The sequence below is a fragment of the Anolis carolinensis genome, chromosome 1 (assembly GCF_035594765.1).
Source record: "Anolis carolinensis isolate JA03-04 chromosome 1, rAnoCar3.1.pri, whole genome shotgun sequence".
In the NCBI taxonomy this organism is placed as follows: domain Eukaryota; kingdom Metazoa; phylum Chordata; class Lepidosauria; order Squamata; family Dactyloidae; genus Anolis; species Anolis carolinensis.
Window position 1 is genome coordinate 314,230,997 of NC_085841.1, and position 14,951 is coordinate 314,245,947.

A 14,951-nucleotide genomic window follows, 5' to 3' on the forward strand; every position below is an offset into this window, starting at 1 on the left:
GAACAGGTTTCTTCAAATATTGAAAAATAGTGTATTATAAAAAGTTATGAAAATTCGCCAAAAATCATAGGAGACAGGAAACATTCTGCAATTTGTTGAGCAAAGAGTGTGGAATGTGTTCTCCCACTGTACCAAATTTGATGAGAATAGCTCAAGAAATGAGGGCGGGAGACCCCCAGAAAAGTCCCCCCCCAGTTTCCTGTTTTTTGGCGATTGCGCATGCACGTCCACCATTTTAGAAACATTTTAGAAACATTACGAATTTTCGGAAATATCCAAAAATTTTGGGTGAAAAATTAAGAAATAATTTCTATATCGAAGAGCCGGCACCCCCTACTTTAGAAACGAGAATTGAAACATTTTTTCCATCGATCGGACAAGCCTACTGTTCAGTCATCACATGCTGCTGACACAAACATAATGCAGAGTAGCACAACTAAGTTCTAATGGTAACCATAGGTCTTCCACTTTGGAAGCAACAATTATATGCTTCAGGAAAAACAATTCAATGTTTGTTAAGGCATTAGACTATACACAATTTTTATCCCTCTGGGACATTTATATTTCTTTTTACTGTGATAACTCAAAACAACTTACAGTACAAGGAAGAATATCCTATAGGTTTGAACACCTTATCAAATGGCTTTATGAAAGCAAGATTCAAAAAACAGCAGACTTCTTTCTGGGACATACACCACAGCTATGTGAAAAGAAGTCTCTAGCACCTGTTTAAAAGCAGATAAGCATTGCTGAGGAGCCCCCAATGGCGTAGTGGATTAAAGCCTTGTGACTTGAAGGTTGGGTTGCTGACCTGAAGGCTACCAGGTTCGAATCCCACCCGGGGAGAGCGCGGATGAGTTCCTTCTATCAGCTCCAGCTCCATGCGGGGACATGAGAGAAAGCCTCCCACAAGGATGGTAAAAACATCAAAAACATCCGGGCGTCCCCTGGGCAACGTCCTTGCAGATGGCCAATACTCTCACAACAGTAGCGACTCAGGTTGCTCCTGACACGGAAAAAAAAAGCATCCCTGAAAGCAAATCTCCTTTCCAGCATTTATTTGGGGGAATGGCAGAGCTAAAGCAATTGTGTGTGTGTGTGTTTGCGGGGGGGGGGGGGGGGGTTGTTCTGCTTCTCTTGCGACACTCTTTCTAGAACTAAGGAGTGAAACATGAAAAATTCTCACATAGAACTGATATATTACTGTGCTTGGATGCCCTTACTCATTTTGCCCCTTTTCTTTAGATACCTATAGTATTTCTCAATGCTTAATTGAAATTTTAAGTGACTGTAGTCACTGAAGGAAAATTTCCTGCTGGAGGCAGAAATTGTTCTTTGGGGGCCAATGCCCTAATTTGCCACCTTATAGTCACATCCCAGGGACAGGCAACCCACTCTCACGTGTCAGGGACTAGTAACATAGTTTTGCCCATTGGCTATGATGATTTCTAATTATTGTGATAGCTATACTATAAAACAAGTGTGTTGTATTGTACTTAGAGTGGAATAGGATTTCTTACCTTTCTAAAAGAACATCATTGGAGGCACGATTTCCAGAGACATCTGTACAGCAAAGGAGGAGAATGGTTTTTCTAAGATGGCACCTATTTAGATTTTGTTAATTTTGAACTAACTTTGCTTAAAAGGGGCTTCTTCCCGAGTAATTAGAAATATGCTTTAAACTGATTTTTCCCTAGGTTTGGCATGTTGTAAGAGAAAAACATTTGAAAATATTGTGGTGGAGCATATACCATCGGAACATACACAGAATCTTAACATGGAACAGCATTTAGACGTTTCTCCAATGAATGAATGCTGTTCCATGTTAAGATTCTGGGCAGACAGAAACATTTCCGTGGGCTTTTGTTTCTATTTTCTCCTTGAAGGAGCTGAGATTTGTTATCATATAGGCATATAATTACTGCTTATAAGTGGTTCAGCAAAACTCTCATCAGCGAATTGAGCCCAAGGAAAGAAAACAAAATTTCAAAACAAACCAGCAGAAACCAACACATACCTGCAGGGGGTGCAACAGAGACATTCTTTCTAATTCTGCATTTCATGGTTCCTTCGAATAATGCTGTTGCTACATCATGCTCTTTGAGTGGGAAAGGACACAACATATGAAGAGCCCATCAGAATAGGACAGAACGTCATTTAATGAGAAGGATGGAAAGTGTTTGAACAGGTAGTGAAGCTTCTCTTCAGTTTTGCCTTGAAAGGTGTTGGATTGCAACTCTCATCAGCCCAGTCAGCCATGAGAATGATCAAAGGTGCCATTCAAGTACAACTAGAGCAGGCCTGCATAACCCGTGGCCCTCTAGGTACGAGATTCCAATCTCATATTTGAGATTCCAATTCTCAGAAGCCTCAGCCATCTTGGACAAATGGCCAGGAATTCTGGGAGCTGAAGTCCACCTGGAGCCCCACAGGTTAGCAGGCCTGATCTAGATTTTCACACGTTCACTATCCCTATTTTGAGGAATATCATGAAAGGAAAAAAAATCGTGGATAGTTCTTGAAATAGGTCCCTTGCATATTACAAGCTTGTAGTGTTGTCAGCCTGTGATGTCTCAGTGCTCTTTACATAGTAGAGGAATCAAAAATAATTCATGCTAGTGGAACATCTGGCTCCTGCATGACAATTCACAATCCTTTTATAAAGTTATAATTTAAACCTCTGTGATAAGTAAGGAATCTCCTTATATGATAGATTATTAATATCCTCTTTCTACAGAGGAAGTTTTGAGAGCCAGCAATTTATCCATCTGCAATCTGTGATAGATTGCGCACTGGAATCCAAGCCCAACAACATGCTTGCACTAAACTACATTTTAAAACATTAGAACAAAATAGGAAATATTCTGCCTATCCTATGTCTGTATTCTTCTTAAATACAGTAATTATAAAGAATCATTATAGACTCATAGTATATCTGGATAACACTGTATATATGTATTTCTGTGAATTACTAGCTGTGTTGCTCTCAAGGAAATGTACAATATAAATATAAAATCCATAACAAGAAGCCTATTATCCATGCAGAATAATACACTTGTGATTTTATATGATTTCCATCATTTGTAATTTTTCTGTGACCAAATAGCTCAATATTTTGTCCATGCATTATGAGCACTTAACAAAAGGAAGACTGAAGGAGGGAGTAATGCAGTTTGAAAAGCATCCGCTCATGCCAACAGCTTCACCCACACAGGATGTGCTGTTTGGGAAGAGTCTGGCTGTTGAACTGTGGTGATGTAATGTTTAGAAGCATATGAAGTTTCTACCTGCCTCCTGCTGGGCAAAACAGAACATGTTAACAGCTGATGCGATAGTAAAGAATAGGTATTTTATTTGTATAGCAATAAAATCATGTTACCCAGCAACTTTTCCATGTTTTGCTAGCACAATAGACTCTTAAAAGACTAATAACTTATTGAATAAATCATTTTAAATATTCATCACAATGAGTTTGATTGACAATCTTCTTTACAATTATACATTCCTTACCCAATTTTTCAGTTAAGAACAAGTGTTTCAGTCTCAGATGACAAGCCACAGGTGGCCCAGAATGCTCCATTTCGAGTTGTATGTTACAATCGCTAGCACGATCTAGTTCACTGGTGCTCCACCTTAAGGTAGATTATAAAAGCCATGAGGCATTCTACTGAATTTCATGATTTTTAAGGAAAACTGCCATTTTCACACTTAACTCAAACGTGCATGTGTGGGGGTATGAAATCTATTTAAAAGATGACATTTCTTGCATGTTAAAAATATCTGCTCATTTCTGTATCTCTGAGTAATGGTTTTGTCACTAGTGACTTCTCCCCCAAGGAGAGCTTTACTCAGACTAATACTTTACAAAAATGAGACAGAAGTCTGTTGTCTCCTATATGATGCCAGGATCTCACCACTTCTATTGACAGATGTGACTATATGACAAATTTGGAGTATATGAAGGTAGTAAAAACATGAAAGCAAATTCTAGATTGCTATGGGAGAGTAGAGGCTGCATGGAATCTAGAAAAATAAAGAATTTTCCCCATTAGACAGGCTGTCTTACCATGGAATACTGATACTATTTGCTAAAACTATTTTGCACGGGCAGTGCTGGCATAGAACACAGCATCTGATGCCTTTCTCTGCTTCTGACACTCTAAAACTTGCATTGCCCATTTTAAAATCATTCAGTAAGTGACATCAATCTGCTAGATGAAGCATAATGAACCCCAATGATGTGAACAGATCTAACTGAAAGCCTTCATTTGGTGCAGGATTTTGATCTGATTTGTACAGCTCTTCTGGTTATATAATTTATTATATTCCAAAAAGAAAATTACAACTTCAGGTAACCTGAATATAACAATTATGACAGAATGTTCCAACACACTGCTTTAGCCTTAAGACTATGGTGATCCCTTCTAATTACTGTTTTCTCTGAAAACTTCTACCTTTTCTATCCCTTAAAAAGTGGCAGAATGGGAGTAGCCTAGATCAGCAGTAGGAAAAGTGCAGTCCACAGGCTACATGGAAACACCAAAAGTCTGTTTTCTATCCTCTAGGAGACCACTCCCCCAAATGAAAATAAACATTCAATCAAATCTTCATGATAAAAAAACCCACAACAAAATATGACATTTGGGATCCCTGTACCACACACAGCTCTGACAAAAGCTAAAAAAATCAGACATATTTTACCCAAATTCTGGCACCAGAACTGATACCACTTTCAGTCACATAGGAAGAAATGGAACAGCTAGTAGGGTGGTGTGTGACTCCCCTCCCCCCCTCAATCCCATTGGCAGTTGCTCACCCCAGCCTAAAAACTCAAGGCAACCTCTGTTTGTTTCAGTCTTTGGTACTGGATACTAAGAGTAAGCACCAAGCCACTGACGACAATTTATACTCTAATGAATTTAAGAATTTTGCATATGCAAAATTGTATAGTGCTGCTTACTATACACAAATAAATTCACATCTCCAATCTTCATGTGATGCTATCAGTAAGTCTGAAGTGCTGTTAGATTTCTCACTCCTCCTCACATAATGTGCTCTCCTTCCTTCTTGCCAGCAAAAGCAAGGTGGATTTGTCTCAATATTCAGCGGTGGAAAGTTTTATAAAAAGATCCTATATTCCCAATCTAGTTGCTACTTCCTCCTTCCCAATTGACTCTTGGCTGGCAGAGAGTGGCTTTTGACATTTTAACTGTTTGCAGAATGATAGATGGTGACATCAAAACATGAATCAAGTGCAAGATGGCAGTCCATCAAATGAATGAAAGTTTCACATGGCACTAATACACCTCAGAAAGCGGCAGGAGAAAACAGGAACACACAGAAATACGATACCTCACTTTCTAAGAATCTTTTAGCAGCTTTAACATTCCTTGTGTAGTTAAGAACCCAACATATCCAATAACAAAAAAAGAGGTCTGTGAAATCAGCTAGTATTTTGGAATGCTGCTAATCCCATGTACCAAAAGCAGCATATTGGAGATGGGAATCCATGATGCTTCTCAAAACAGGCTGGGGTGTTTTTTGTTTTGTTTTCAGAAGATTCAACTCAATTTTATTCCATCTGGATGGTTTGCCCTATTCCACAATCATATGTTCTTATGAAAGATCTAGAAACATTCAGAGAAGAAAGCACAAGAACAAAATAGAGGGGTTGTCATTTTGATATGTAGTGCAGAAAAATACTTGTGCGTTTTAGTCTTGGAAACTGAAGGCCTCCGGCATTAAAATGCAATTCTTCTTCAATAGTGAATATTATTTAAAGGCAGCATTAAATGCGCGGCCAATAACTATTCTCCGTACTTCACTGGTTCCTGCCCCGATTTCATACAGTTTGGCATCACGCAAAAAGCGACCCATAGGGTAGTCATTGATATAGCCATTTCCACCTGCAAGATAAAGAGAAAAATTAGATGTTCAGGAACATTCGAACACAAATAGTTGAAATGAGATTCACACAAAATGTACCAATCATGGACTAAGACAGGATAATAAGGAGGCTGTAATTATATAATTAAGTTTGCTTTCCTCTTTGAGAGTATCACACACATCTATGATCTTACCTAGACATTGGATTCCATCCAAAGCAACTTGAGTAGCACATTCAGCAGCGTAGAGAATCACTCCAGCGCAATCCTGATGGAAGAGACAAGAGCATGAGCACTAAAGGCAAATTTCAAAGTAGGATGAGTAACAATTTCATTCTCTCTTATAATCAGTGGAATCATTTAGGTTTGGCTCCTATCCAACTACAAATAATTTTAAATTCATATAATGCTTCCAGAGAAATTAAAAACTCTTCTTCTACAAGGTCTTTATTATGGATAGATAAACTCTGCAACTCTCTCCCAGTCACCCCAACCATTACAAAAACTACAATACAGTCTTCAGAATATAAGTTCTTGTGTGCATACTATAAGTGGGAACAGGAGCTACTTCTAATAATATGGTAAAAATATTGATAATTCCGTGTGTGGCACCCCGCAAAAAATCTCATTGCTATAAGTGTGGGGGAGAGGAAGAGCCTTACTCTGGGTGTAACTATTCATCTCTTAACTCACCTTTCTTAATCTAATATACAAACTACAGTAAATTGATCCCTAAAAAGAAAATGCAATATGATAAATCTTTCACCTGTGAACTCACCTTTGCATTGAAGTGTCCTCGATCACAGGCTCTTGCTACGTTGTATACATACTGTCTACATGACATCAGCCGAGTGTACATGTCAGCCATTTTACCCTGCATGAGCTGAATACAACAGTATTGACCGGGGGGGGGGGGGGGGGATAAAGAAAGTAGAGTATAATAATTTACTGTCAATATTTTGAGCCTCCTTTTTCAATAAAAATATGTAGAAATAAATAAAATGAATAATAAATTCAATTTTGTTATGGTTGTTAACTGGTTAGCTGCTGATAGTAAATTCTAACTGTATAAATGAGAGACCTCCAAGTCAAAAGCCCTGCTCAGATCTTGCAAATTCAGGACTATAGAGTCCACCGATCCAGAATGTGGTCTTCCTCTTTCCCCATTGCCTTGCATTACTTTCTTTTTTAACAAGTTATGATAAAATAAATATGCAGGAAAAAATGAATCCAAATAGCCATGTTAAAATTACTGTGTTTCCTCACTACTTCGCGGTTCACTTTTTGCGGATTCGCTGTTTTTCAATAAACTCTAAAATACTACTATAAATCAGAAAAAATATAATTTACAGCCTAAATTAAGGTGTACATTAGATTCATGTAACACAGTAATCTAGGGGCTGGACCAAAACAAAGGGGGAAGCTGCTTCAGAAGCTGCACCTAAAGCTCCTCTTTGAGGGATGTCATCTCTAATTTAATTCCCACAGTTTACTGCTATGCAATCCTGGGATTTGTAGTTTAGTGAGGCATCGGCATCCTTTGGCAGATGGGTTCAAAACCTTGTAAAACTACAGCCCCCACAATTCCACAGCACTGAACCAAGGTCATTGAAGTGATTCATTCTACAGCCTAGGGCCCTTCCAGACTGGCCCAATATCCCACAATCTGATCCCAGGCTTTCTGCTATAAACTGGATTATATGAGTCAGCACTGCCAGATAATCTGGGATAAACAGAAAACCTGGGATCAGATCCTGGGATATAGGGCCTGTCTGGAAGGGTCCCTAGATGCATCCTAAGATTTTATTTTCTATTGCTGGAAGCTTTGGTGTCCTAATTTACGAAGTATGAACTTTTTGCTGCTTTTCACGCAATACATTCATTAGCAAATAAATTTTTATTTTCAGGGTTTTGAAAATGGAGGTGCACGTTAGACTTGATAGTACATTAGACTTGATACGGTACTTATGTCACTCAGCCTTCCATATCCAAAGGATAACTGATTCTAAATAAAAACTCCTAGGGATACCAAAAATGTGCGTGGTGAAGTCCTTTACATAAAGGGACTCTGGATGGATTCAGCAATCTATTCCACCCAAACACCTCTCATGGGTGCAACTGCCCAGCCTCTCCTCCACACCTCGACACACAGTTCCCTCTTTTCCTATCTCTTGCTGTCTTCCTCTCATGCATTCCAAGGCAACTGCCATACAAGAGATCCCACTTCCACAACCCACCACTTTCTTAAAATACATTTTTTTTCTGAATATCTGAATTTTAAAAATTATTATTTTTGATCTGCAGTTCGCTGAATCTGCAGATCTAGAGCCCGCATACATGGAGGGCCTGCTGAATGGCATAAAACCACACACAGTTTTTCAAATTGGCACAGGAGCAGTTGGAAGTTCTTTATAACAATGACCACCATACCCAAGTGGCTGCCCATTAAAAGATGAATGACAATACAGCTAGCCACAATTTCTTTAGTGAAGCCTTCAAGCATTTTAGTGTCACCACAGGAAAAACTCTTTCCCTTTCTCTAACTGGCAATGTTTCAAACAGCAGGGAGGTACTGGAAGATCTCAAAGGAATAAGATTCATATGAAAGCAGAACCTAAAGAATCTCTGGTGCCATACCCTTCAAAACCAGGTCAAACCAACACTCCTAGTTGCAGCCAAAAAAAAAACTGATTAGCCATGTGATTGATAAGTATCAGCATTACGCTGAAGCTTAAGAAAGTTGAACATTGTGGCAGCCTTGTTGTGAGACAACCTTAATTTCTAAATTTAAAAGGCAATCTCACAGTAGACATTACAGTGACCGAGTAACCTAATCTGGAAATGATTAGGACATGAATGACTGAGACCAAATCTGGTTTCTTAAAGAAGCAAAATAAATAAAGCCTAAGCCTACTTAAGAGTGAATTTGAAGAAATGGGAAGACTAAAGTGTGAAACTGAATTCTTTGCAGCTGTTAGGATTTTTATTTGATCTAGAATGAACTAACCATATGTGCATAAGGAAAAAAAAGATTGGCAGTAGTTCTATACTTTTTGTGACAACCTGTCTTTTCCCCTTATATCTCATGTATCTCATCATATAGAACTCAAAAGTAATTTTTACAGGGATATTATATGGTTTGGCATCACACATTAAAATTGATCTCTCTGTATGCACATCTATTCTTGCATGTTTTGTGGGAAGTACTATGTTCATACATGCACATTAACTTTGTGGAGATACATAGTAACCCAAGAAGTTAGATTTACTCAGAGATTAAGGTATTTTACAATGACAACTCCCAGTATCCTCCAGCCAGCATGGCCATAATTCATCCTAGCTGACAGACTCTGGGATTTGTAATTCAAAACAATGTCTCACATGCAGCTCTTTGGTCATTAAGTTAGAGCTGTCTACAATGTGGACATATCCGGAAGTCCCAGCACTATTTATATTTTCCTGTCAATTTGTGGTCACTCAACAATTAAGGGGAGGGGAGGCTGCTTTGGTATTGAAAAAAAATAGCATCACTGGGTTGCTGTGAGTTTTCCGGGCTCTATTGCCATGTTCCAGAAGTATTCTCTCCTGGTACTGACAGGCATCCTCAGAAGTTGTGAGATCTGTTGGAAACTAGGCAAGGGAGGTTTATATATCTGTGGAATGTCCAGGGTGGGAGAAAGAACTCTTGTCTGTTTGAGGAAAGTGTGAATGGTGTTATTAGCCACCTTGATTAGCATTTAATGGCTTTGCAGCTTCAAAGCCTGGATTCTTCCTGCCTTGGGGGATCCTTTGTTGGGAGGTGTGAGCTGATCCTGATTGTTTTTGTCTGGAATTCCCCTGTTTTTTTTTTAGTGTCGCTCTTTATTTACTGTTCTATTTCGACAACACAAATAGCATCACATCTATGAAGCACAGATTAATCCAAAATACTTTCTGGATATAATACAATTGGAAAAAATACATTTTAATCATATGAAAAGATGCTCTAACTTTCTTAGCAACCTTTTAATCATTCTTACCTGGAATTGGCCAATTTTCTGCCCAAAAGCTTCTCTCACATGCATATATGGAACAGCATTGTCTAATACAGCCTGCATGATCCTGAAAGGGAGACACTCTTTTTATATATTTTAAAGACTTGCATCCTACCTTTTAAAAGTTCAACTTTAAGAAAAAGGAAAACAAAATGACCATAAAATAAATTTACAATCATTAAACCAAGAAATTGAAAAAGCGGTAAAAACCACAATAGCATCTTGCAAATTGATATCACCAGCTGTGTGCATTCCCCTTAGCCATTTTGAGGCCTTTAGCTGTCCAACTGTTTAAAAGAACATATTATTTCCCCACCCTGTAATTCTGCCACATTTTTGGCACTGCTAGGCCACTTTAGTATATTTTTAAAAAACAAAAACAAAAACAAAAAAGGAACGTTAATTCATTTTGTTGTTGTTCCATGGATTTCTACAATTCTAGAGACACCCTAGCTCTCCAGAATTGTAGTCCAATGCTCAAACTAGTCACACTAGCTGTCTACTCTTTAAAGAAACAAGGCTGTCCCGGCCCTGAAAACATAATTAAATATCTCCCACATCTTCTAGTAAGCATTCAAGAGTATTTGAAGGACAGAAACCTTGGGAAACCCAGGGACTTCTCACTGCTCTTCGGTACAAAGTATTTTCTTGTCTTTCCAGAGTTTTCCTAATCTGTTATACTTTTCTTATATGATTTTGTAGGTAACGGATCCTTCTCTCCTTCTAGTTTTTTCATTTATTGGTTTTATTTTTATTGTATTTGGGGATTTAAATTGTTTTATGATACTTTAGAATGTTTTCTAATTTGATGGCCAGTTATTATATTATATGCTGCTTTCAATATTTAATATACTGCGAAGTGGGACAAAATGTCTTACATCAAAAAAGGGGAAAGGGCAATTTTAGTCAAATATTACAGCAGTATTATTCATCAATCTGGGTATATCTGAATTAAAATAAAGGATTGGAAAAATACTAATCACAGAATTTGATTGCCATTCAAAGTTGGCTAATGAGGTACATATTGTAATCTAAGGCAGTGATTTCCAAACTATGGTAATTTAGATGTTTTGGATCCCATCTCCAAGAAATCGTAACTGTTGGACAAAGTGGCTGGAGCTTCTGGGTTTTGAACTCGAAGATATTTGAAGGATTATAACTTGGAAACCACTTGTTTGAAGCATCAGCTTTCCAATACAGAGCTGAACTGGAATGCTCCCACTCTACAGCTCATGGGTCAATTTCTGCCAGACAATCACAGTGTCATGCTGGAGGAATTAGAGATTACTGGAGAGAACCACCACTGGAAAATGTATTTTTTCCTACTGAACTGCTTAAATTGTGATGCAGTGAAGCACTTTCAAAAATAAGATAGTCAGAAACATCAAAGTACTAGCAGCAGGGTACTGCTAATACAATTGATTGGCCTCCCTGAGATGAACAACGGTTTATCATGATAAGAACAAGCCACAGTAAAGTATCCAGGAGGAGATCAGAACCTCTCGTTTCTACTTTAGAATAACCCACATAAGCTTTTTGTTTGACCCTGAATTAATTTCAAAAAATTGTTGATAAAGCCAGTTTGCTTTAACTAATAATTAAGATTAATCAAGAGGCAGTGAGGTTTAACACACTGAGTGATGGTCTCCATAAGTCAGTGTCAAACTGAAGGCACATAACAACAGTAAGCTTAAGCACAGCTTGGGGTTCATAAATAAAATTTCACTGCTGTTAAATAAAAAACACAAATGAAAGTTCTGAGGGAGCAGGGAAACAATAATCCATTGTTTATCATTATGCCAGAAGCAAGCCACTGCCTCTATTTAGAAACACTGGATACACTCAGTAACTCTCTGCATTACCTCTGTAAGCAGTAAGTTATGTAATTACCGTATATACTCAAGTATAAGCCGACCCGAATATAAGCCGAGGCACCTAATTTTACACAAAAAACTGGGAAAACATTGACTCCAGTATAAGCCGAAGGTGGTAAATTTCAGATACAAAAATAGATACCAATAAAATTACATTAACTGAGGCATCAGTAGGTTAAATGTTTTTGAATATTTACATAAAGCTCAAATTTAAGATAAGACTGTCCAACTCTGATTCTCATCTTCTTCAATGTAAATGTGCTTATGTATCCTTTTTAATAATAATAGAGTAAAATAATATATGTAATAATAATAATAATAATAATAATAATAAATACAGGAAAATAATACATGTAATAATAAATAGAGTAAAATAATAAATGCAATAATAATAATAATAATAATATCAGAGTGAAATAATAAATGTATTAATAATAATAAAAATAGAGTAAAATAAATGTAATGGTAGCAACAATAGGGAAAAATAATAAATGTAATAATACCAATAATAATAGAGAAAAATAATAAATGTACCATATATTCTCGAGTATAAGCTGACCCAAATATAAGTCAACCAGGACCCTCACCCGAGTATAAGCCGAGGGGGGCTTTTTCAGTCTTAAAAAAAGGGCTGAAAAACTAGGCTTATACTCGAGTACATACAGTGAGAAAGAAGCAGTAAATTTGAAAGTATGAACTGCTACACCAGACTATTCATCCAACTGCTGACATTAACATAATGATGGCATTCATTTTCAAACTGTCTTGATTGCCTAGAGTGCAGCATCCATGCAGAGGTACCGATGAGCTCCTCATTGACAAAGAAATATTGATTGTGGTTCTATGCATTTTTGAAGACAATTGCTTGAGGATCACAGGTTGTATGAACATGCCTGCATTCTACATTTCTTGTCAAATGTTTCAAATACGAAGACATTTCCAAATAACATTAAGTAAAAAAAAGTCCAACTGCAATCTTCCATTCCAGTTAGAATTTCCATTTATAATCAACACTGGCATACTGTAAAAGAATGATAATCATGCCTCCAAATTTGTGGGTTAAACTTCCAGGGATTCATAAATTATTTGCCCCCACCTTTGCAGCTGCCCTATGCCATTCGAAATAGGTAATTGATTTATTTACCATATTTATATCCGGTCTTTCTCACCCCGGAGGGGGCTCAAGGCGGCCTTACAACAGGCAGCAATTTGATGCCATATAAACGATAAACAATTACAATTAAAACCAAACAATTAAAACATGAATTATTAAAACAACAATTAAAATCACACCAACCAAAAACATAATCCAGGGCCATTATTATTATTATTATTATTATTATTATTAATAATAATAATAATAATACTTTATTTTTGTATCCCGCCACCATCTCCCCGAAGGGACTCGGGGAGTCCGAGTGAGGCCAAGCTTAAAAGATGGGGGCAAGCCCAAAAGAAAACAAGATATAAACAAGTTAAAATATAAAGCAAAAACAATAACAATAACAGTATAACGATCAAATAAAAACAGATTCAAGCACGAATTATACAGTTAAAACCATGACAGCAAGATAAAAGAAAAAGTCACAATCTAGAAATATCCATGCTTTTTCCACTTGTGCAGGATTCTGAGCTCCTAACCTCCACAAATGTGGAGGGATGACTATAGATACAACTGATGAAAACATGAAAGGATTTGTCAATAGACAAATAAATACACACTTACCCTAAGGGTCCAGCAGACAATATGAGTCTCTCCAGATCCAAGCCACTCATCAACACATAGACACCTTTACTCAATTGTCCCAAAACATTCTTAGCTGCAAGAAGCAATGGGGAGTTGGTTAATCGCATACCCCCACAGGTATTCTAAATAAGAAGTCCACCTGACATGTATATGTAAATACCAACATGTGTAAATGAAAGTATACAGACAGCTGCAGTTTGTATTATTGCTATCATTTCAAGCAACACAAAAGAGAAAGCATTAACATGATTTGAGATACTTATGCACCTTGCTCAGATAAGCAAAGTGTGCTATGGCCCAGGTTTTGACCCCACAACATCATATTATGAGGAAATCAGCAACAATATTATTCTGGTTGTGAAGGAGATTTAATATGGCATAACTGATAATGCCAACAGATCTGAATTGTGTCTGTGGGGGTGTAAAGAATATAAATATAGCAAATTCATTTATTCATTCGATTGAACTATATGTGCAAGTAATGTAAAAATCCAGAGAAATCCCAAATCTCATATGTTATGCATTGCATGGTCTACTCTAAGCAAATCAATGGCAACACATTACTAGTTTATTCAGGATGAGCTTTCTTGCTTTTTGCTAATAATTGGGAAGAGCTAAGCATGGCACAGAAACTTTTCCTTTTAACCTGTAGAAATCCTTATGAGTGACATCCTTCACTTAAGCCTTACCTAGGCACGGGCTGCACATTTTGGCATCTACTTTTCACATTAAAAAACTACCAGTAACATTGCTTTAAAACCAATGAGAGTCAAAGTAGGTGAATTCTGTACAACTAATATTTTGACCTAAATGTTTAAAATGGTGCCACAAAAAACATTTGCATCCGGAAGAGAATTAGTGTTTCACTTTTGCTTTGTTTGCCATCTTTAGAAGTACAGTACAACCCCTGTATCCATGGGACCTTGTACTCACAGTTTCACCTACTGACATCTGACAACAACAAATGAAGATATCAAGAGATCATGGTCAAATAAAAGAAGCAAAGAAAACTTCAACCCATACAACTATGGGAACATTGACAAAGTATAATAATAATTAATAATAAATTAGCACTCCCAAATATAAAACAATATTATGAAGCTAATAGATTAAGACTGGTTATTGAAGGAATGATAAACAAGGATGATATAGAATGGTTAAAAATAGATTCTGAAAAAGTAGAGGAAGAAATTCGGAATATATTTTTTAAGGATTTCACGAGAAAGGAAATTAGGGAAATTGGAAACCCAATGTTAAAGAATGTATTAGATATATGGATTAAATATAAGAAAAAGTTAATACCGGAGGGTTCAAGAATAATTCCAGTTATAATGGAAAGGAAGTTCCCAAAACATTTAAAAATATATTGGATAAAGTATTAAGGGGAAAAAACCTAGACAAAATAGGGGAC

The 14,951-nt window shown here is 37.0% G+C and overlaps 1 protein-coding gene across 2 annotated transcripts in view; it reads right to left on the reverse strand.

Annotated features, from left to right (window-relative positions):
- Positions 1–3,327: 3,327 nt before the first annotated feature.
- ivd (isovaleryl-CoA dehydrogenase) overlaps positions 3,328–14,951 on the reverse strand; it is a 39,046-nt gene continuing 27,422 nt past the window's right edge. For both annotated transcript variants that reach the window (XM_062968182.1, XM_003224793.3), the window contains 5 exons: positions 13,520–13,613; positions 9,905–9,986; positions 6,664–6,768; positions 6,081–6,153; positions 3,328–5,906 (listed from right to left, as the gene is read on the reverse strand). In XM_062968182.1, coding sequence (XP_062824252.1) covers positions 5,773–5,906; positions 6,081–6,153; positions 6,664–6,768; positions 9,905–9,986; positions 13,520–13,613 — 488 coding nt within the window. In that variant the 3' untranslated portion in view covers positions 3,328–5,772. The remainder of the gene's footprint in view (positions 5,907–6,080; positions 6,154–6,663; positions 6,769–9,904; positions 9,987–13,519; positions 13,614–14,951) is intronic.